Here is a 24375-nt window from a genome sequence, read left to right on the forward strand (position 1 = left end):
ATTTGATTATAGACTAATAATGGTTAATAGCCTACATTTTTAACTAAATGAAAAGTTTTTTTAGAATACATGTTTAATATTCATGAAATTAATGAATATTTATGAGGCTACTAGGTTTTGGATTTGTCAGTTTGAAAAATAGAGGTCGTTTTAATGATTTAATTAGTGATTAAGTGACTATAAAAGGTGTAATGGACAGTTAAAACTGTATCCGATGAAGTCCTAATTACTGGGACGAAAACGCATTGTGTGTGTATGAAGAGCGTTTATGCTTTTATGTTCGTTTTGGAATAAACTTGGTTAGCTACTTGTTCGTCTTTCAAGTAACTCATTTTCTGTGGATTACTTGTTACTCAAATAGACCTGTTTGTCACTTGAACAATAGATAGCTATAAAGAACATCATGCAGAGGGCAATTGATGCCTTCTCCATAAAAATGACAGGTCCATTTTTATAAGCCTTCCTTCCAGTTCCCTTACTCCCCTGGTTGAGTCAAAACAAGTGAGTCAGGACAGATCAAAAATGCTACTGACAGCACCCTTTGCCCTGAACAATACCAGATCACTCTTCTCATGGAAATGTCCAATGCAAAACATTAGTTTTTTTCCAAGACAGAATTCCTTCTAACACACAACAAATAGTTATTCATACACCCCAGCCTAGCAACATTACATATCACAGCTTAGATAATCTAATCCTGTTACCTTTCTGGCAACAGTTTACTGAGGACATGCTGAATATTATTAACAGTATTAAAAAGCATACCACTACAGAAACCCTAAATGTAGAAAAGAAAAAGGTTTTCTAAGTGCTGCCTGGCAAAAAAGCAGAATCCCACCATAGCATCAGTGTTCCTGAACTTCCACTATCTTTTTAAAAAGTTTCTTCAAAGGTTCATCCCTGCATCTGTTTAGCCTGTTTGCCACTGGATCCAGCCCTGCTTCTCTGATGACAGTAGCAAAATCCTTTAATGGAATAATACATCTGAGACAACCGAGACAGAGAGTAGCCCCCCTCCCACCCCCGGACCTTAATTTGTATCTTGGAAAAACGTACCCAAGCTCCCTTCAAGTCATTCAGCACACCTATAGTTTCTGGTTTTGAAGACCACTCTGTTCTCCTCTGCTTGTTGCTGTCACCACAGCAAGGTCAATAACAGATGCCAAAGCTTTAATGTTTAATGAAACTTTTCTGGTCTTTCAGAAGGACAGGGTGAACTTGAGAATTAATCCTTCATTTAAGCCTAGAGCTGTAACAGAGTTTTGCTCGAAGAAGACTATCCAGTTATCTGTGTTCCTGACAAATTATCAAAACAAAAGAGAAGGAATCTTACATTGCATAAATATGCACAGAGAATTAAAATATTATTTAAATGGAGTCAAGAACACCAGAAAATCCAAGTAGTTATTGATTTCCATTGCAGCAAAGAAAAGAAGGAGATATCATTACTAAACAGAACCTATCTAAATGACTAGCACAATGTGTACAGTTTGGCTACTCCTCCCTAGACAAATAACTGGAAGACACAGTTAAAGCTCACAATTCCAGGGGCACATCCACAACAATGGCCTTCCTTAAGGGATAAGTACCCAACCATACTGAAAGTAGTCACTTGGACATCTGTTTGCACATTCTCAAAAAGTACAGGCTAGAGATTAAGCTGAAGGTTAAAGCAGGGTTTGCTACAGCCTTTTTGCAGGGTATGCTGTAACCCCATGTCTCTTCTCAGGCAATACCCCATCAACATGAAACTCTGCAAATTGCCTAGTAGTTATGACTATTGTAATGGTGATCAAACAAAAAACAGTACAGTTGTATAGACACTTACTGTAACAGTAGATGTTTGATTGAAATCCCCCCAGTCACCACCTCTGTTTCTTCCACCATCCCCTCTGTTCTGTTGCCCATTTAGTTCCTTTGGATTGTGAGAATCCTGGTCTGGGATAGAGTGCTTCTCCTTTCAACCTCCTTTCTCCTTCCCCTGTCTTTTAGGCCTTTGAGACTCTTTGGGTTTCAGTTGTTGACTAGAGAGGCTATGCACTTCACTCCCCTCTTCCTGAGCAGACTGGGATCTTACTCTCCATCATTGTCACTTGCTGTTGTTGTCCTCCCTTGATTCTACTGTATTTTACTTGGGCTACTCTGTCTTCTCTCTGGGCAAGAAAACCTGTAAGGTGGTATAGAGAGCTGCTTGCTTTATGTTAAGAGCATCCTGACATATCAGATAGAGGGCATCCGCTGAACTAAGGGGTTGGGTCCCAAGCTCTGAAAGTCAGGTTTGATGAATGTGGACATTTGTGGCTAAGTTTCACAAGCTGTGATTATTACAGCAATGTAGTAACTGTACATCTCAAGCAACATTGATAATGTTGAATTTTAATGTTATTTGTAAATGAGAAAAGTTAAGTTTGAGTTTTCTACTTCTTTATGAATCTGAGGGTTAGGTTAACTCAACTTTATAAACTACAACAAAATACTTATTTATTATAATGATGATATACTGAAATTAAAGATTTACTTGATATGAAACATTATGTGATAGTACTAAAATGCATCAAGTTATTTGATTTTTCTCGAATATTATATTAGACATTTTACAGCTGCAAAGCTGAAGAAGTAACCTTACTGATTACAACATTTCTTGGTCACTTTGAAATTTTTGATATTGATGTAAAGGTGACAATATAATGCTTAGTAACACCATTTAGAAGGGGAGCTTAATATATTTGGCAGTGACAAGTGAGGACACAGGATTTCCCAACATGGAGTCATCTTAGAACAATAAGCTAGTCAGATTATATTTTGATATTAAAAATGGCTGGGTTGTATGGAAAACTGGTGGTGTAACAGAGTAGTTGATATATTGATAATTAGGAAGCATCATTTAGTGAATCCGCATATAAAGAAACCTGTGTTAATGGTGCAAGGACAGCTATATTACAAGCACCATTGGGCAAAATGTTAATAACTTAATTAGACTCTCTTACAAGTAGTATTTTTGAATGTTAATAGTCCTCAGAAGATTAGATAAAAAGTTGTATTAGCAAAGCAGTTTTTAATCAATGTCTTGTTTTCTTTTATTTACATATATAAACATTGGAAGATACTATAGACTGGACTTTATAACATGTTTTACATATGCATAATCTTAATTATAAAGTGTCAAAAAACATTTTCTGTTGTCAAGAGTCAAGTAAGAAAGTAAATATTTTATAAGACGTTTTTCAGTCTGATATGAATCTATCACTGACTGAACTTTTATGGAAAATTAGTTATTCTTCTATATATTATGAGGCGGACTCAATTTTATATTAAAGGGTGCTATTTTTCTTCTGTTTGCATAAATACTAGAAGTTAATATAGACTGGATTTATAAAGGTCTCCTGAAAAATGTTTTTTTTTTATTTAAAATGAGTTATTCTTGTATGTATTATGAAGTGGACTCCATTTTCTATTAATGAGTGTTTTTTCTCTTCCTGTTTGCAGAAATACTGGAAGATAATATAGACTAGTTTTATACAGATCTCTGTATATGTTTAATGCTGTGTGAAAAAATGTTTTATTTACTCCAGGCAAGCTTTAAACTATACTTTGAAAGATATACATTTTACAGGATATTTGGGTCGATAATGTTATTTATAAGGCTATATATTTACTATTGACTGCAGTTTTTCAAGAAGATTGTCTTATTTGTTCATTTGTAAGATAAATAAGAAAGGTGATTTTTTTAAAGACATGTTTTCTCCAACCCAAGCTAGAAGAGTGACAGTGTGTGATTCCAAAGACAAGCCCTAAGTCTTTGGAAGCAATAATAAAGTGATGTGAGCATAATAATGCATTTCAGCAGGTAGGCACAAGCCATTGTTTATCTATGGGACTTTTGACTAACACACTACATAAAATCACTAGCACTCCATGCCTATAGACCTGATTTATTTAACTCTGTAGTTAAAGATGTAGCATACTGTATCTATTAGACAGCTTCTGTAGTTCACACTGATTGTTTCTGATTTGTGTTTTGTACTGAATTCATTAACATACTCAGATGCTTCCATTTACAACTAACCATTGAAGTGTCTCATGTTAGTCCATTCAGCTGATACCCACAACTTCACCATTGCTTATCATTTAATACTACTAATCTCTGCATGGGATCTGTGCATCTGCAGTTCACTATATTCTGTACTGTCAAATAGTTATTTCAAGCATGTTTGTTTGGCAATTACCCTGCAGAAGTGAAGAGTTTAACTTTACTGTATCCTTTGTTTGTCACAAAATATCATGTGGTAACTGTATCTGAAATCTTTTACTAAAATGCTGAATATTTGCAGAGTTATATTAATATTTAATTTGAGAAGCATGAACGTAATATAGTCATCTTGTAGTAGGTTTACCCAAAAACATATATCACTAACTTTTGTTTACCCTTTATCAATAAACAGTGGACCAGCTACAGAATCTGCAATGGAATATTTAAATGTATCACAGATATATAGAAGTACTTAGAAAGGAAACAGTTAAAATGTCTGTTGTATTAATTATATAAATGTTGATATGTTGTGAATTTTTGAATTTGCAGTGTTCTATACCAATACCGACTGTTTACATAGTAATTTTGTACAGTGGTTCAGGCATAAAAGTGTTAAATGCAATTTAATTATAGTTTAGTAACAGCTAAACTTTAAGAAGAGTCTATCTTAACTGTGTGTGTGTGTGTGTGTGTGTGTGTGTGTGTGTGTGTGTGTGTGTGTGTGTGTGTGTGTGTGTGTGTGTGTGTGTGTGCGTGTCTGTGTCTGTATGAGTGAATGCCCATGTGCAAGCATGTGTGTCTGCATATGTGTGTGTGTGTGTGTGTGTGTGTGTGTGTGTGTGTGTGTGTATGCGCATGTAGATGCCCATGTGTTAAAATGTCCGTGTCCGCACGCATACATGTGTGTATGCCCTTGTGTTAGCATGTTTGTGTGTGCCCATGTGTGTGTGTGTGTGTGTGTGTGTGTGTGTGTGTGTGTGTGTGTGTGTGTGTCTGTGTGAGTGAATGCCCATGTGCGAGCATGTGTGTCTGCATATGTGTGTGTGTATGTGCATGTAGATGCCCATGTGTTAAAATGTCTGTGTGTGCACGCATACATGTGTGTATGCCCTTGTGTTAGCATATTTGTGTGTGCCCGTGTATGTGTGTGTGTGTGTGTGTGTATGCCCATGTGTTAGAATGTCTGTGTGTGCATGCATACACGTGTATGCCCTTGTGTTAGTGTGTGTTTGTGTGCCTGTGTGTGTGTGTGTGTGTGTGTGTGTGTGTGTGTGTGTGAGTGTCTGTGTGTGTGTGCGTGTGTGCATGTGTGTGCAGTTCTAAGTACGTGCTTTTGTATCTGCACCTGCTGATGATCCAGTGTCATTAAGTGTTATCATGCATTTCAAATGAAACTTTTTCATATATATCTAAAGATAGTTGTTGTGTGTTTTAGAGAGTCATTTATGCAACTCATTTTTTTATTAAATGTACTTTAATTATGTTTTTGTTTACTAATGGCTATATTATTGCTTTATTTCTATTCAGACAGGGCAGGATGGGTCTACAGCACCACGCCCCACGCCCACCCGCATCCCTATTTCAAAAGGTATGAAAGCAGTGAAGCCGGTAGTGGCAGCTGTTGGAGCAGGAAGTCTGGCAAAGTTAGAGTCACGTGCTGAGAGCCATTCAATGAAAATTGAACTGAAGAAGTCTTCAGCCAACAGCTCTGCCTCTCATGGTGGGGGGAAGGGCTGAAGGCAGTGGCAAAGGGGGTATGTGCAGGTGATACTGCTACTGTGGGAACCAAACCCCTGTCTGTCACTGGGAAGCATTTTGTACTAATCCATGGCTCTGTTCATAACTTAGTAATTAACAAAAAGCACTAACAGGCATATGTCTTGGGTATTTAAATATTATTTTGGTGCTAGAATAGAAAATAGGAGAAAGGTGGCAATAACAAATAAAAATCTGTAGACTGGAAACTCAGCCTCTCGGGTTGAAAACCAGTTCAGTGTTTCATAAAGTTAAAATTCAAAAAAATATGTAATTTATAGATTGCATTTGGTGTCTTCATTGCTTTCAGATCACAATAAGACTTGTATGTAAAATGTTAAAATCACTTTTAGATCAGTTTGGTTGGGTATAGTTTTGATACGTCAAACTGATCTGTATTGCAGATGATAATATTTGTGCTTCCATGCATTGGGCTTCATCTCCTTTTTAAGAGCAGGCATCTACTGAAGAAAAATGATTTGCACATGAGTTATATGAAATGCACTTTTTGTGAATTTGTCTTTGCACCATTTATCAATCTATTATATCTTAAGACTTAATTATTTACATACCATGAAGTCATGCCACACAGTTTTCCTCCTACTGAACTGGAGGAAAGTAAGTTAAGGCAATAAACTGCATGTGAATTCTTTGACTCGCCTGCAGCTGACTTTGTGAAATTGATAAAGTCATTTGACAAGAATGTTGCTCCCAAGTTACTAATAAAAACAAACGTTTGTAAACTAGAATTATTTGATTAACACTACAAAATAAATAAATAAATAGCTACTTTATGAGGCATACTACTGTTTGTTGTCCTGCATGTGCAGAGACATGGTGTACCGTAATATCCTTATGTCAAAAAACTGTGTACTGCTGTTTTTTATTATCCAGTCTGTATAGACAGAGTGCAAAGCACAGTCTTGTATTTCTGCCAAGGGCTTTCTCTGGAATACTTATGAATGTACCTGCTGAGGTAGCTACCTGCTCTTTCATAAATCATGGGTTCAATCCATTGCTAAGATGTTATCAGTTCTCTTTTACTCACATAGCCATTCAGTCATAACCTGATGCATGTTTGAAGGCTTGTTTGGCATTCCAAGAAAGTGTGGACATATAATATCCAATTCTGAAATGACAAGTGGTTTGTGTATTTGTTTTCTGCATGTTGTGGGTACCGTAATATAAATCAAATGCAGCTTGTAATATCCATTGTCTGGCAGTGAGCATGATTCTCTGAATTTAGGCACAGGACAATAAGACAGAACGAGGCAGTACTTAACTCAGTGTGATCTTACAACGGCAAGCAGTGGGGTGACCCTTTGCAGGAGTACCTCACATGGGTATCAGGCATTCAGTTTTACAGCAGTCAGTACATTCCTAATTTTAAGCACAAACAAAAGACTGCAGTTACAGATAGTAAACAGGTTTGCAGCAATCTTTCAAATGCAGCTAACATTTTCTGTATTTAAATGTATACATTTAAATACAGACCGTTACCTCGTTAGCTCCTCTCGTTTGTGTAATCTCTGCCCATGTTTTTACTTGTTTCCTTCACACCTACTTTTGGTTCTTTTTAGGGTAGCTGCTGATGCTGTTTAACTGTTTACTTAATTGTTGACTTTTTCACAGTTGAACTCTAATTATCATTTTTGGCAGCAATAAGGCACTGAAACAAACAAGTACTTGAAATTGTCTGAAATAAAGGTCTCAATAGCATAATGAATGCTAGTACTATAAGGACATTTTTGTTAAGGTTACAACTGCAGTTCCCTTCTAGGCCATTAAGCGAGGTATGTTGCGGCATCTTAGTTTGCTTTACAGTAAGACCCATGCATATAATAAACAGTCACAAAACGCCATGCTTTCTTTTGTCAGGTGCTTAGTATAGAACAACACTGGCTACATAACATAAAGTATGTTAACACTGTAATTAGACTATACAGGTGGGTATGACAGTTTGGTACATAAGGTTAACACTGTAAGGTGCAGCTGACCCTCAGTCCATACTCTTCAGTTTGATTGATTATTCTTTTTATATGCACAATGACTAACAGTGAGTGAGACACTTAACCAAACACTGTTCCCAGGTACCCCTGAAAAAGAATCACACGTGCCTAGTGGTATACTTTGCTAGCAAATGAATAAATCAAAATAAAATTATATCACAACTGTACATGATGACTGTAGTACAGAGGGATAAATCCCTGGTTACACCCCAGATGACCTGAGTTGAACTTGCAGCACAGGCACTGGAAGAATCAGGTTGAGGAAAAGGGGAACAAGTGGCTGACAGCAGCTAGCAGAGGTCAAGGAAGGCAGCCTTGCTCTCTGCATTGGTGACACGTGCAGGAGTATCACTTCAGCACTAAGAGCACAGAGTGCCTCCCCCCCCGCACACACACACCAAGAGATGTGCCACAAGGTCAGAGGGTTGTGCGTGCAGACGTGTGTAAACATCTGTAGACATCGACTAATGGCAGAGCTCACAGGGCTGCCACAGGGGTGAGGACAGGACAGGTCACTACATCTACAGACTGGCAGCTCCCTAACACCTGACTCTCACCTCCATTGAGGAAAGAATAGGAAAGGGGTTGTTGCCCAAATAGGGGAATGGATGAGTTAATTATGTGCAAAAAGGAGAGACACTAGAAAAAAGAACTGCACATGACTAACATGTTACACTTATTAGCTGAATATTTCAGTGGCTTGTATCCCTTGTAAGAAATTGAATGCAGACTGTACTTTGTTCAAGTTAGAATTTAAAATGTATTGCAGGGAAGTAAAACAATTCTGATATAATGATTGATAGAACTTAAACATTTGAATGCTGCTGCATTCTAACCAGCTAAACAAAATAAAACAGTTCACAGCACAAAAGCAGAAGTAACAAGTTTAATTTGCTTTTCTAGCCTGATATGGTTCAGATCTGCAACTAATCAACATACAGTTTAGTAGCGAGGTGTCACCACTATTATTCACAATTCTTTTGCCATATCTACACAAACAAAATGTCTTCCTCTTCTGATGGGAGCATGAGCAGGCAGCTTTTCACAGAAACAAAATAATCTGTTCTCGCATTTTCTTTGCATTAGAGAGATCAGGTAATAGCTTAAAGTAACACAAACAGCTTGCTCTTGCCCACTCTTTCTACTGCCATGGATTCAGCAGTTGAACACTTTTTTCCTCAGGTCTGCCACAAGCATGTAACAGTGTAAAGAATGGGCAAGAGTGCAGTCCCCATTGTCGCTCATCCCTCTCTACTATAGATGATGAACAGGTGGGGTAGTTTGTTTATATGCTTTATTACAGAGAAACACATCTGGATGAATAGCAGCAGTACAAAATATAAACAAACTGATTAACTGACAGACTACACAGATATATATGCCTACATCTCAACAGCTAACTACAAAATGGCAGTCAGGCTCACACGTGCTCAGTATTTATACACTTGTGCAAGCCGCTTGAAAGCTTCTTAAAGGTATACATACATATTGATCTATATCCTCCGTCTTAAATAGATTGTCCTCAGTGAAATGACATTAGAATAAGACATGCAGTAATATAGACATCAGAAACAAACACAATGTTCATGTCCAAGTTGCCATGTATCTGTAACATGGTCTGGAAATGCGACCTGATCTAGTAATATAGTAATCAGAACTAGGTTTAGCAACAGGGAAAGTCTTCTGTGAACAACTCATATTAGGAACTTTGGGATTCACCTCAGGAACAGGGATGTTTACTGGAATGTCCTCTGGAAGTGGAACGCTGGACAACTCACTCTGAGATAAAGAGTCTTCCTCACAGGCTAGTTGCTGTGGTACAGGCTCATACACTGGCATCAAATGTTTCTGATTCCGCCTTGCGATTCCACAATGTATGATCTTGGCTCTGGGCAAATACTCTTCACAACTCCAAGCCAATCATAACCACTGCACATTTGCATTCTCACTGTCTCTCCTTCATGTAATGGACTGAGCAGTTTGCTGCACTTGTCGTAATAAGACTTCTGGGATAGGCACTTCTTTAACAGATAGGCTTTCACTGATCTGTTATCCTTAGCACTTGGAACCAATAAACTACGGCTAACTGGTAATGTGGTTCTGGTTTGTCTCGACTGAAGCTGAAGCCTCTGGGCAGGTGAACCAAGATGTTTATCACAAGGAATATTTCTGAGGTTTAATTCAAAAAACATCACTATTGTCTCATTTCCACTTCTCAAGTAACTGTTTTGCAGTTTGAACAGCACTTTCTGCCAAACCATTTGACTGCGGGTACTCAGGACTACTCGTAACATGGATAAAGTCCCACTCTTCGGCAAATCTTTTGAATTGCTGGCTGGTAAACTGTCTGCCATTGTCAGAAATAACTTTGTGTCGACTACTATGAACTGCAAAATGATGCTTCATCTTAGTATTGGCAGTACTAGACGCTAGATTAGGAAGTAGGTCAAGCTCAAACCAATTGGAATAAGAGTCTACTAACAACAAGTAAGGTTGATCATTCCATTCAAAAATGTCAGTGGCTACCATCGACCAAGGTAGTTCAAAAGTCTGGTTTAGCTGAAGTGGTTCCTTCTGTTGATGTGGCTTTGTACTATTACACACTGAAAAAGAAGAAAGTGCTCTCAATGTCTTGTGACATAGAAGGCCAAAATACTAGTCCTCTCGCCCTTCTTTTGGTAGAATTGGTTCCTGGGTGGCCACGATACAAGATAGTAATATACTCTAATTGCAAGGACTTTGGAACAATCACTTTTGGACCTTTCATGACAATACCATTGTCTGATAAAATCTCATCTGCGTATGGAAAAATAAGGTAGAACTTCTTGAGGTAAACTTAATTGCTTTGACTGCCATCCTTGATTGATAAAGTGATTGAGCTTCTGTAAAACAGGATCTGTGGCTGTGTGATTTCTAAGCTCATCAAGACATGTGGAAGAAAAATGTCTCACTTCCATGACTTCAAAATCAAGTTTCTCATTCTCATGCTGTTCAGTGGTATTTCAGGGTGATCTGGATAAAGTATCAGCAAGATAAAGAAGTTTGCCTTTTGTGTAGACAAGATTAAAATTGTATTTCTGCAATCTCAGCATCATACATTGCAATCTGGCTGGAGCTGAAGGCATAGGCTTTCTCTGTTATAATTATGGAACTTTGAACATGCAAACACAATTGACAAAAGTTCTTTCTCACTCTGAGCACACTGCATTAGTTTGGGTTAGAGATCTGAATGTATAGGCAACAGGTTGACCCTCTTGAAGAATGACTGCACCATGACCAAACTTTGAAGCATCACAGGAAAGAGTAACTGGTTTGTGAACATCATAGTATCCGAGAGTTGGTGTACTGGCAATTCTCTGTTTCAGGACATCAGGTGCTCTCTTGTGCTGTTCCAACCATGACTAGGATACATCTTTACGTGTCAGCTCTCTAAGCAGTGCTGCTAGTTAACTTAAGTTTGGAATTAGCTTGCCTAGATAGTAAACCATGCCAAGAAAGTGTTGAAGGGCATGAACGTTGTCTGGCACTGGCATCTCGCGAATAGCTGTTTGATTGGAAGGGTCTGATCATAAGCCTGAACCGGTAAATAAATGACCAACAGATAGATCATTTTTGCCTCCGATAACTGTCCAGAAACAACAGCAGTCATAATGGCGTACTATGCCCAAAACAGACAGATTATTTACCTGCTGACGAATGGGTACAAATGTGATACAGTGACTTGTCTCATTAAACACACCGGCAGTCCACATGCTGAGCCAGATACTTCTGCCTAGTAGAAAAAATAAGATAAATAGATTAGAAATCAGTGACCAAATACTAAGAGCTGTAGGTGTGTTAGAAATATGAAATAATGGTACAGACATTCTTTTTTCATAAACATTTTCTTTAAAATATGCTATAAAATGCAGCAAAATCATCCATTACCAGTATTGTAACAAAAGAAGTAAGAGTAAGTCACAGTTATGCAATGTTGCTGAAAATAAACAGTATGCATCTTATGTGGACACACTGAGTTTCATTGTGCTAAATCCTTGCAAAAAACAAAAAAAAGACTATCTTGACTTTATCATGGCTGGACTGCTAGTGCCTCCCATTTGTTACCCAGCAGTGGCTCAGATCACATGATAAAAACATGGTTGGAAGTAAGACAGTCACTACCATTGCCTAAACAGCAGTGTAGAGCTATGTGCTTTAAGAAGATGCTTTCACCTCTGCTGCAAATGAAGGAAATTTAGTAAACAACTTACTTTTTTCTTACTGTGGAAAAAATGGAGAAATATTAAAAGTTTACAGTTCATTACTTTTATCGTTTCACAGCAAAAACTCCCTGTTGTTGTGTACTTGAGTAAATTATGTGTGTAGAGTACACGAAGATTACTTGTAGTGTGCCTTTGTATTCAAGCAGTAAATAAGGCAGTATGTATTGGGCAGAGTTCCCAGCTCCATGTGCTTGTTTTACATAAGCACGTATTTATGCTACTTGGGCAAATACACAACAAAATAGTGATGAGACATGCCTACTCTTGCAAAGGCCATCTTTAACTGGAAAATCAGCAATTACCGAAACCAGAGTAAATTAAATTTGCATAGCAGACCAAAAGAAACATTTTGCTAACAAAGAAACTGGGGTTTCTGTGAGTAATATTTGAATGAAATAAAATAAAGACAAATGGTTCTTGTGTATACTAAAAAAAGTGTATTAGTGATTATACATTGAAACAATTGAAATTATACTATGTCTAAGGCAGAATGAATCTTATGAAACCAGTTAAAGAACATCTTTTTGTATCAGTGATTTCAGAAATATTAAATGCAACCTCCTCCGAATTAACTATTAAGATTAAAAATATTAAAACTATTAAATGAATATAACATGCAATTTGATACGTAATTATTCTTAAAAAAGCAGCTGAATGTATTTTACGCATGTGAATACATTTAATAAAATGAGAAACCATGTAAAGGAAATACAAATAAAATTCTTAAAGAGAATAATTTTGTATTTTCATATAGTAATAAAATAAGAATAATTAAAAGTATTTTAAAAAAAAAAACAAATCAAACTGTATAAAGTATGTGTTGCTGCCAGACTATCACAACTTTTGACTTGCATGGACAAAAGTGAGTTGTATAGTGATACAAGCTAAAAGGAAACCCATAGATATAAACAAATTAATAGCAAGATAGTTGTGAATCTATGATTTGAATTTTTTTGACCCAACTGATGAAGGCAGGACTGCCTTATTAAAAAGACAGAACTACATTATATAGTCAGTGATGCTACTCATGAAATAAATCAGATTTGTTGAATTTAATAGGGTCAAAGACTTGCAGATGGCTGTGTAATACCTTCCATTTGGATCTCACCCTCATGCCTATTGTTGGAACCTCGCATTTAAGTAAATTCCTGTTTCTGCCCCCTCACCCCCTTCATCTGTGAATACCCCCATTCCTCTTGCCAAATCAGGTTGACTGGTTCCAGTGTCCTCAGCTGGTTCCAAAACCCATGCACTTGCAGTGTTTGTTGATAAGACATTAAAACCTATATTGGGGTCCCACAGTCATATATTAATTGATTCATGGGACTATCTACTTAAGATTAAAAAAGAATTTTACCAACAGCAACACCTAATGGCTACTGTAGATATCCAAGATTTATTTTCTGTAATTTTTTATTCCACTGGATTGGAGAAGGTAACTGGTAGCGACCTTTTAAATAATAATGAATTAAAATTAATTGGTGAATGTCTGGAGTTGATACTTAAGAATAATTTTATGTATTTTGAAGGGGAACTGTATAAACAAACAAGTGGAATTGTAATGGGAGCTGCATGCACCCAACTCTTTGCTAATATTGTCCTATTGTATTGGGAGAAAAAAAATGTATTTAATTCTCCCTTTTATAAAAAACATGACATGTTAATTATGTTTTCTGGATGATATTTTTATTATTTGGAAAGGATCAGTAGGTCAATTGCAATAATTTATTCTGTACATTAATTCTACTACCCAGTTTTTGAAATTTACATATGACATCAAGAATGATGAAATAAATTATTTGGATGTCCAACTCAGGTCATGGTTTAAATTATTAATGCCCATCATGGTTAAGTTTTAGGAAAAGTGTTTACAAAATGCAGTGGACAGACCTTTAAAAAATTTGACACAGAGACAGTATATTTGAGCAAGAGCTATCAGAATGGTAAATAGCACTTAGGCCATCATATTGCAAGAAGCCTGGCCTTTATATGTTTAATACTCATTAGATAAGGCATCTGGAAAGGGCATAAGGACTAAATCTGTCATAATATCCCAACCAATAGTCTGTAGTAAATAGTCAGCTGAACTTTGATGGCCAACACTTTACTCCAAAGCACCCAGATGACTGAAAGAATGACCAGACAAGGATGTATGTTGCACACCACACAGTCTGTCAGAGAATGGAAGATTTCTTAGTCATAGCTCAAAATGGGTGTCATTGCACCAGACACAAAGGTGAGCACAAATTCAGACCAGTCCACCAAAAATGGAAAGATGAAGGTTGAAACCAGACTTCCTGAGGGACACTAAACCAGTGATCCAGCAAGGCGAAACCAAGTCTAAAACTTGTGTCCGTGGTCATATAGTTCTAGTCAGAGTCCCATAAATGGGGATCCAGCAAACAGACCACAATGATTGTGATTGTAAGCCCAGAAAACCTGCACAATGCTAGCCTGTGTGGCACTGATAAATTCCAGGGATGCTCTCTTGAGCAAATTAGAAGACCACAGAGTTTCTAAGTTTTGTGCAGAAACTAAAATAGACATGCCATTTGAGAGTTATGGATAGGTGACATGAGTGGCCTTTTGTGAGTCAAAATAGTAATTAGTTCTGGACCATCCCTCTTATTGAATAGCCTTAAATGTTGGGTTCCTGTCTACATTCATGTGGACTGCCATGTAATTGAACTGCCTAGGTACATCTGTCTTTAAAACGGTGGTACTGAATTAATATAACACACCAGTTTATTGTAATCATTTCACATAGTGATCTGTCTAGTATCTTATACATCTGTAACCAAGTGCTGTTAGAACATTACAAATTGATCTTTTCTTGTTTTAAGACTAAATGCATAGGTTCATAGGTAAGTACTAGGCAATCAGTCTGTAGACCATTACAAACCTAGCAATAAACCATATTTAGTATTTCCCTCCCACCTCAGTGATAATAATACAATGCCTGGATATGCAGTGAAGGTATTATTTATTAAGTATTATTTTATGGTAATAAACTCACTGTTTATTGTATAAAAACTGCTATTCCCCTGCTCTAATATTTTATCCTGACTAAGCATGGGTATAAAAGATGCAGTCTGCATATGGTAGTGGATTGTATCTTCACCTCACAAATTTTAAGATGCTAATTAAATAACCTGATTCTCATTTTATAACTTCACTGAATTTTAAACTTGAACTGCAAAAAAAAATGTAACAACAGTGCACTCTGCTGTAAGAAAGCTGGTAAGTCAAGCAGTGTGAAATTCTTTTATTTTATTTTTTTATTTATTTTACATTTGTTGACTGGTATAGTCTGACTGAATACATGTCCATTTTCAGCGGAGGCCCGGGAGAAAAGCTCCAAAGGTATACATATACAATCATTACAATGACGTTGAACAGGAGTAATTATAAAATAATACAAATATAACACATTTTACAGTCTAGTTAAACTTATGGAAATATACCACTTATTATAGTACATTTAAATTTGTACAGTCTAACAATCTTCTAAACTGGCTTAACAAAGATATTTGAGTAACACTTACAGACATAGGATAGATGTACCAGTATGCATAAAGATTTAGTCAGGCTTGGAGCAGGGACATATCCATTGAGAGTTGAAATACTCCTTGAGAGCTATTTTGAATTGAGATAGGGTGGTATCCAGGGTAATGTTAGCAGGAAGGGAATTTCAAATTTTGCCAGCAGAGTTGGCGAACAGGGAGTCACCAGCTGAGTTATTGGATTTGATGGTTTGCACTAATAGTCTGTTAGATGACCGGAGTGATCTGGAGTTGGAGTGGGAGTAGATGATGTTTTTCAGGGCAGGTGTAGTATCTGGTTGGTTAAGTGCTTTGTAAGCAACAATGAGTTGATTATACTGAATCTCCCTGGGTAGCTCTAGCCATCCGAGATAATTTAGATTTTTACAGTGATGGGTTCTATAGGGTAGACCAGATGCAAATCTAGCTATGTTATTATAGCAGCTTAAGAGTTTAGTAAGATCAGATTTATTTAGGTTGGCCAGTAAAGGGGAAGCATAGTAGAGTGTGGAGAGTAGATGGGAGTGGGCAATGGAGGTCCTAGCATATGGGGTAAGGAATGGCCTTATCCTATGTAGTGAGCCCAGTTTTCTATTACTGGTTTTGATTGTTTTGTTGATGTGCACATCAAACTTAAGATTATTGTCTATAATAACTCATAGTAGTTTTGTATGGGCATCTGGAGATATAATGGTACCATTATTAGCCTTAATGGAGAGAGACAACGCCATGGATCTTTGAGTGGGGGTAAAAAGTAGGAGCTTTGTTTTATTAGGATTGAGAATCAGACAGCGAGCGGCAAGCCAGTTCTCTACTAGGTTGAAAGTACTCTGAGTTATTGATAGCAGTTCTGTTTGCAAGGTGGCAGTGCAGATCAACATTGAGTCATCTGCATATTGAATTCAGTTGGCTTCAGGAATTACAGTGTGGAGGTCATTGATAAAAATGGAAAACAGAAGTGGTCCCAAGATAGACCCCTGTGGGACACCTAGAGTGTTGGGTAGGAGGTTTGAGAGTTTGTTCTGCCATAAGACAGATTGCTGTCTATTGTGCAGGTAGGATTCAAACCATTGGAGAGGGTGATTACCTAGGGACATTGTTGTCAGGGTGTTGATGAGATGATGGTGGTTAACCATGTCAAAAGCCTTTGACAGGTCCAAGAAAAGGGCTGAAGATAGCTTGTTGTTGTTCCTGTTATAGTTTATTGCATTAGAGAAGGTGAGGAGAGCTGTGGTGGTACTATGATATGGTCTGAAGCCATGCTGGGAGTTAGCCAGTAGGTCGTTTTGGGTTAGTAAGTTCAGGAGTTGTCTATGGATTCATTTTTCCATTATTTTTGCCAGAGGTGATAAGATGGCTATGGGTCTATAACTGGATAACTCATTAGAGTTACCACCTTTGTGGAGGGGTATGACACAAGATATTTTCCAGATAGAGGGGACTAAGGCTTCTGATATGGCCGATTAATTAGAATGGAAACAGGTTATGCTATGGTATCAGCAGCTTTTTGCAAATATTTGGCTGGGAGAAGGTCTGCGGCTAGGGTAGTAGGTTTTAATTTTTTGAGTAGTGAATGAATGAAAGATGTAGAGACTGGTTGGAAGCTAAAGGAGGGCTGGGAGCTGGGAGTGCTATCCAGCAGGTTAGAGGAGTTAAGGGGTATTTGGCTTGCAAGGGCTTGCATGGTTTCAGTAAAGAAATTATTAAAGGTGTTAGCAATATCCTCTGGTAGTTTATCAGTAGAGGCTGAGGGAGGTGGAGTGGTGGTTTGACCTGGGTGCAGTCATTTATTTATCCCTGCCCAGAATTTTTGGGGGTTATTTTAGTTCCCTTGTTGAAGATGGAGGTAGTAGTTTTTTTTATCTAATTGAATAGCTCGTTTTGTCTCATTTCTTAGTTGCCTAAATTTGGTTTGATTTATGGGGTCCTTTGCAGCACTCCATGTTTCCCATACCTTATTTCTGACTATGATTTTTGTTTTAGTTTCTTTAGATAGTCACAGGGCAGCTTTTGTTTGTACCCTTGTGGAACAAGCAGGATCATGAGCATCAAGGATGGTGAGGAATTTATTGTTAAAGCGGGAGACAGCTTCATCTAAGGGCAGGTGCTTTAGGGCAGTCCAGTTGCATGCCTTAAGTTCATGCTGAAACTTGCTAGGATTGAAGCTTTTACTATTTCTTATTGTTCTGTAGATGAGCTGCTGGGAGTAATTAGATTTGTATTTTTACAGATAAAGGTAAGAAAGTAGTCACTGAGATCATCGGGGATGGCCCCCGAAGAATACATTTGGGGGTGGCTATTGATTAGTATCCAATCTAGTATACTATCTTTTTGGTTACGTTTTACTGTCCTGGTTGGGGTGGATATAACCTGTGTGAATCCATACAGGTTTACATGGGTGGTAGGAGATTGAGAGGAGCACGTGTTCCAGTCAATGTTAAGGTCTCCTAGTACTATGGTTTCTTGTGGATAGTTATTAGCTAACCATTGCAGGATGTCTTCTAGGGAATTGGTATTATTCCCTGGTGGAATATGCACACAGACTATTTATGTTTTTGTTTTTGTTAATTTGGAGCTTGGTAGCGATTATTTCTACCTTATTGACCTGGGGTGGTTGACTGGGGTCTAAGCTGATATGTCTAGGGGGAGGCATTCTGCCTATTCTTTTGAGCCCAGAGTTAATGGCTAGAATTTACATGTATAATTTATTTTATTACTCTGGCTTCCTGACCAGCTGCAAGATCAAAAGGGCTATTAACCTCTGAGTTTCTGTTAGCCTGGGAACCAGAAAGAAATTATGTCATCTGAAATGAATCAGTGGTACTGTGTTATCAATTTAAGGACAGAAAGAATGAGGGCATTTTGAAACTTGTCTTCAGAACATCCAACATCACCAGCACTGCTTTGCTGTATATGTAAGTTTATTTTAGAACTGTGTTTTCTCTTAGATATAGCTAGGAAATAGGAAGATTAGACTAATTGTTTTTCTGTATTGATGCCAGAACTATTCTACTGTATTATTTTAAGCTTTTTTCTGTGATCTCTGAACTGTTGACTAGCACTGTGTAGTAAGAAGTATTGCCTTGTGTTTTTATTAATTATTATTAAATATTTTTAAACCTTTCAATTGTGGCTGTTTTGTGTAGAGATAATTTAAGCTCTAAGAGTACATTGCATGTATTTAGTGATATTGCACAAAGTCACTCCAATAGCCATGCTGTTCAGTCACACTTACCATTTGGATAATAATATTGCACAGTATAATTGGACACCCTTTCATAAGGGCCTTTTAGTAGCTGATAAATATTAGTGGGTGGTGGCAAGTGGTACTACTGTATAGTCTGGATAAAAGGGACACAGCTGGAGAACCTGTGCCAGCCTTTTCCAGGAGTGTCTGTGTGGTTGTATATAACTTTTATCTCAAAGTGTGTGTGTGTGTGTGTGTGTGTGTGTGTGTGTGTGTGTGTGTGTGTGTGTGTGTGTGTGTGTGTATGTGTCAGCTACTTGGGCAGGGACACAAAGCACTGGTTGGACAGAGAGGGTGCTGGAGGTTTTAGCTTGCCCACTAGGCTGAGATCTGGACCCTATAGCTGTGCCAGTGTGGAGTCTTATTGAGGATCTGGAGAGAAAGTGAGAAAACAGCCCCAGACTGACTGTGATCTCTGTGTGCTCAAATTGTACTTTACTGTGCGTGTATTTACTATCCTTTCCTTATATGGACGCCCCTCACTGATGTTAGTGGTGAGAACTGAGGCTCCTTGATTGCTGGGCCAGCGCACGGGCATCACATATTAATTGTTTAGCAGTGGTGGGATTTCCACACCACATATTAATTGGTTGGCAAATGCTAATTGTGTTGTAGTGTTGTGGGTAGTGTGAATTCCTGTAGCTTGTGTACAGTGATCACTGAAGGTGTTTTTGTACTCTAAATCAGCCATGCAGTGAATACTCAGAGTTCAGATCACAATTGTTTTATTTCTTTTGTTAGCTTAGTTAGTCAGGGAGAGCAGGCAAGCATGTCAGCAGAGGAGTATTGAAAGCTGACAAGGAGCCATTTGGCTGAGATGTGTCAGGCTAAAGGACTGGTGCAGGAAAACCTGACTAAGGCAGACATGATTGCAGCTTTGGTCACAGCTGCATCACAAAACAGCAATCAGGAAGATGATCAGACTAGCCAAGGAGATGTACAACACTCAGGGAATGGACAGCTCAACCTTTGTGCAGAGGACTTAAAAATCCATCTGGAGCTAAAGAGACTTGAGTTGGAGGCCAGGCATTTGGAAATGGAAGCTGTGGAAAAGGAACGGCGGAGGCAACACAAAAAGGAGATGCTGACTCTTCACCAGAGTAATGGAGGTAATGGGGAAGGGAGTAACTGGACCCCAGAAGCAAAAAAGGTCAGTAAAATTCTTCCGCAGTTTACAGAGGGGAATAATTTTGATAGTTTCATTCACATGTTTGAGAGGGTATGTAAACAGTATGATGTTGACCAAAGGCTATGGGTACAGTTCCGGACCCTCTTGCTCCATGGTAAAGCTGTAACTCTGTTGTCTAAAATTTCTGATCAGGAATGTTTTGATTACTACTGTTAAAAACTGCTTCTTGGAATTTTTTAAACTAACACCTGAAACGTATAGGAAAATGTTTTGTGAGCATAGACGCAAGGCAGATGAAAGTGTGTGTGAATATGTTGCTGAACTGAGCACTTATTTTCATAGGTGGGTGAGGGGATGTCAGGTCACCACTTTTGAAGGGCTGGCAGACGTTTTGGTGAGGGGACAAGCCCTCAGCACTTTGCCTGAGGACATGGGGATATGGTTAGCTGATAGACAATGTGCTACTTCAGATGAGTTGGGGAATAAGGGAGACCTATACCTATCAAGCAGGGCATCCCTGCACAGGAAATGGACCCCCAGTACTGCTCATGGGTCTAAAGGAACCTATGGTGGGAAGCACAGACTGCCCCAATAAAATCTGTCAGTAGCAGGGGAAGCCACTTATCCAGGTGCATGTCCAGGACCTAAGGTTTAATGTTTTGAATGGAAACAGTGGGGCCATGTGGTATACAGATGTCCACGGAGGCAAGGTGGGGAACAAAAGGTGCAAGAGCCAGTAAGTGGGAAAGACAAAATGCCAATAGTAGGTTGTCTTGGGATAACAAGGGTACCAAACTACCACAAGAGGTTATATCCTATTGTAGTGAATGGCAAAGAAGCCATTGCTAAGAATGACACAGCCTCTGACATAACCATTGTAAAGCCTGCAATGGTTACAGAGGAGCACTACTTGCCTGGGCAGTCTACTCCAGTCAGAGCTGTAGGAGGGACCCCATTCCAAATACATTTGGCTAGGGTTCACCTCAACTGGGAGGGTGAAAAAGGAAGCCAGCAAGTAGGTGTGTTTGAGGATATCCCTGCAGATGTCCTGATAGGGAATGATTTTGATAATGCAGTACCATGTGATTGTGCAGTTACATGCAGTCAGGCTTGGAGACAAGCATGTGGGTCTGGTAGCCTGGGGGAGACCCAGACAGACCACATACTTGCAGCCAGGACTGGTGAGGTGGTTACTTCAAGGAGGAAGCTACACTGTAGCAGTGAGACTGAGGGTGAGCCACAGCTGCTTGGGGGTACTGATGTTCCCTTAGAAAGAGGGGACTGCAAAGGTACAGGTGAGTAGTAGTACCCAGGCTGACAGTGACGTACCGCTGTCAGAGGATGCTAGACTTCCTGTGGAAAGGGAGCTGGGAAGGGTTACAAAGAGAGAGTTGAGACAGGCTCAGCTCTCAGATCCTACAGTACAAGGCCTGAGGCAGGTAGCTAGTAAGGCACCTGATTCTCAAGGGAAGGGGGAATCTGTATACTGGGACAAATGGTTACTGTACAGAGAGTGGACCCCTGAGGGAGGGCTAGAAGGTGCGAACATACAGCAGTTGGTAGTGCCTAGTGCCTACCATCTGGCGCTTCTAGCGATAGCCCATGATATTCCCTTTGCAGGTCATATGGGCATAAAATGTACAGAGATGTATTACGCAGAACTTCTGTTGGCCTGGAATTTCCAGAGATGTAACAGGGTACTGCAGGACCTGTGAGCAGTGCCAAAAGGTAGACAAGGCAGGAGAAAAGGTGAGAACTCCTTTAATGCCTTTGCCTGTGACTAAGGAGCCATTTCAGAAGGTAGCTATGGATATTGTAGGGCCTCTGAGTACCCCAAGTTCCACATGGAAAAAAGTATATCCTAGTGATAATAGATTATGCTACAAGATACCCTGAGGCAGTGGCTTTGTCCTCCATTGAGGCAGAAGAGGTGGCAAATGCTTTGTTAGAGATTTTCAGCAGGGTAGATTTCACAAAAGAAATACTGACTGACAGAGGTGCCAATTTCATGTCAGACCTGCTGGCTTGTCTGTGGAAGTACTGTGGGGTGAAACACCTGAAGACCATCCCCTACCATCCCCAGACTAATGGTCTTGTTGACAGGTTAAACTCTACACTGAAGCCCATGCTACAGTATTTGCAGACCAGTTTAAGAGGAAGTGGGACAAATATTTGCCCCATCTCTTGTTTGCTTACAGAGAGGTTCCCCAGTAATCCGCAGGTTTTTCACCCTTTGAGTTGCTGTATGGGCATAGGGTGAGGGGACCTCTAGATTTAATTCAAGATGAGTGGGAAGGTGAGTTGGAGTCTCACAAGGAGTCTGTTGTGGCATATGTCCTAAACCTCAGGACAAAGCTCAGGGAGCTCATGAGCTTGGCCCAGGAGAACCTGGCAGAAGCCCAACAGCAGAAAAAGGTCTGGTATGACAGGAATGCTTGAGCTAGAGAGTATGCTGTAGGGCAGCAAGTACTGGTCCTCATTCCTGTCAGACACAACAAGCTGCAAGCAGCTTGGGAGGGACCCCTACATGGTGGTAAGAAAGGTAAGTGATGTTAACTACATGGTGGAACTGCTGGGCAGGAGGCAGGGACACAAGTTGTACCATGTTAACATCATGAATCCTTACCAGGACAGGGAGGCCCTTGTGCTGAGTATTTGCAGTGGATTGCAGGAGGAGTCTGAGGGAGATCTGGTAACTGATCTCCTCAGTGAGGCTCGGACTGACACCTCAGTGGAAGGGGTAGCAATGTCCCAGCAGATATCTCCTACCGAGGTTCAGGAAATCCAAGCAGTGTTACAGGAGTTTGGGAACATGTTTGCTGGGAAACCAGGGTGCACCCACCTGGTGCAGCACTAGTTGGATACAGGACTCCAAAGGCCTATTAGGCAGGTCCCTTATAGGGTGCCTGAGAGAGTCAAACAGACTCTGAGGGAGGAGATACAGGAGATGTTGGAACTAGGGGTAATTAAATAGTCCAACAGTCCCCACGGGCCTCCCCAGTGGTACTGGTGCCAAAGAAGGATGGCAGCACCAGGTTCTGTGTGGACTACAGGAAATTAAATAGTCACACAGAGTCAGATGCTTACCCCATGCCTAGGACAAATGAGGCCTTAAAGCAGCTGGGTGGGGCTAAGTATCTTACCACCATTGATCTTACCAAGGGTTACTGGCAGGAGTCCTTGACTCCCAGTGCTAGAGAGAAGTCAGTCTTTGTGACTCCTTTTGGCTTGCATGAGTTCACAAAGATGCCCTTTGGGATGAAAAATACCCCAGTAACTTTCCAGAGGGTGGTAGATCACACCCTAGCAGGAGCAGGAGGGTTTTCCCTTTCTTATCTAGATGATATTGCTATCTACAGCCATTCCTGACAAGAGCACCTTCAACATGTCAGGGAGGTATTGGGCAAACTACAGAGGGCAGGGTTGACCATTAAGCCCAGCAAATGTAAGGTGGTTATGGCAGAGGTCTCCTTCCTGGGACATAGAGTGGGGAGTGGTAAGATCAGGCCAGAACCTGCCTAAGTGGAAGCCATTCAGGCATGACCTGCACCTGTTACCAAAATTCAGGTGAGGGCATTCTTAATGATCTGTCACTACAGTGATTTTTCTTACATACAAATTCACTGTAGTGACAGATCACAATCCCCTAACATGGTTTAACAGAGCTAGCCAGCAAAATGCCAAGTTGCTAAGATGGAGCCTAAGGTTGCAAGCATATGATACGCAGCACCGCAGTGGGATTAGCAATGCCAATGCAGATGGGCTGTCAAGATAGGGAATGGGGTAAGGTATACTCAGATAGACCTAACCCTCTCAATCAACATTTCTCAAGGGTCACTTGAAAAACTGGCTTGAGTTCTCTGGGGGTGTGTGAAGATAGGTGAAGGCTGCCAGCCAGGCAAGATAGAATTTTGTAGATAATTCTGTCATTTGTAAATAGTAATATAAGCCACAGGCTTGTTCTCTTAAATATGAAAATACTGTACTGGATGTTGAACTGCAAAAAAATGTAACAACAGTGCACTCTGCTGTAAGAAAGCTGATAAGTCAAGCATTGTGAAATTCTTTGATCTAAAACATGGGGCCGAGATGTCTAGTAGGAGGCATTCTGCCTATTGTTTGGAGGCCAGAGTTAATGGCTACAATTTACATGTATAATTTCTTTTATTGCTCTGGCTTTCTGACCAGCTGCAAGTTCAAAAGGGCTATTAACCTCTGAGTTTCTGTTAGCCTGGGACCCAGAAAGAAATAATGTCATCTGAAATGAATCAGTGGTACTGTGTTATCAATTTAAGGAGAGAAAGAATGAGGGCATTTTGGCATTTGTCTTCAGAACATCCAACATCACCAGCACTGCTTTGCTCTGTATGTAAGCTTATTTTACAGCTGTGTTTTTTCTTA

General features: G+C 39.4%; 1 protein-coding gene across 8 annotated transcripts in view; it reads left to right on the forward strand.

The window, feature by feature from the left end:
• FILIP1 (filamin A interacting protein 1) overlaps positions 1–24375 on the forward strand; it is a 1235241-nt gene that overhangs the window by 1054484 nt on the left and 156382 nt on the right. For 5 of the 8 annotated variants that reach the window (XM_044063666.1, XM_044063672.1, XM_044063668.1 and 2 more), the window contains one exon: positions 5558–6500. The exons of 1 other annotated variant lie outside the window; for it this stretch is intronic. In XM_044063666.1, the coding sequence (XP_043919601.1) occupies positions 5558–5767 (210 nt within the window). In that variant the 3' untranslated portion in view covers positions 5768–6500. Of the gene's footprint in view, positions 1–5557; positions 6501–24375 lie in introns of those variants that run through there. 2 more of the 8 variants (XM_044063667.1, XM_044063671.1) reach the window with 2 other exon arrangements.

The sequence above is a fragment of the Protopterus annectens genome, chromosome 1.part0 (genome assembly GCF_019279795.1).
Source record: "Protopterus annectens isolate FY-2018-M chromosome 1.part0, PAN1.0, whole genome shotgun sequence".
NCBI classification, from domain to species: Eukaryota; Metazoa; Chordata; order Ceratodontiformes; family Protopteridae; genus Protopterus; species Protopterus annectens.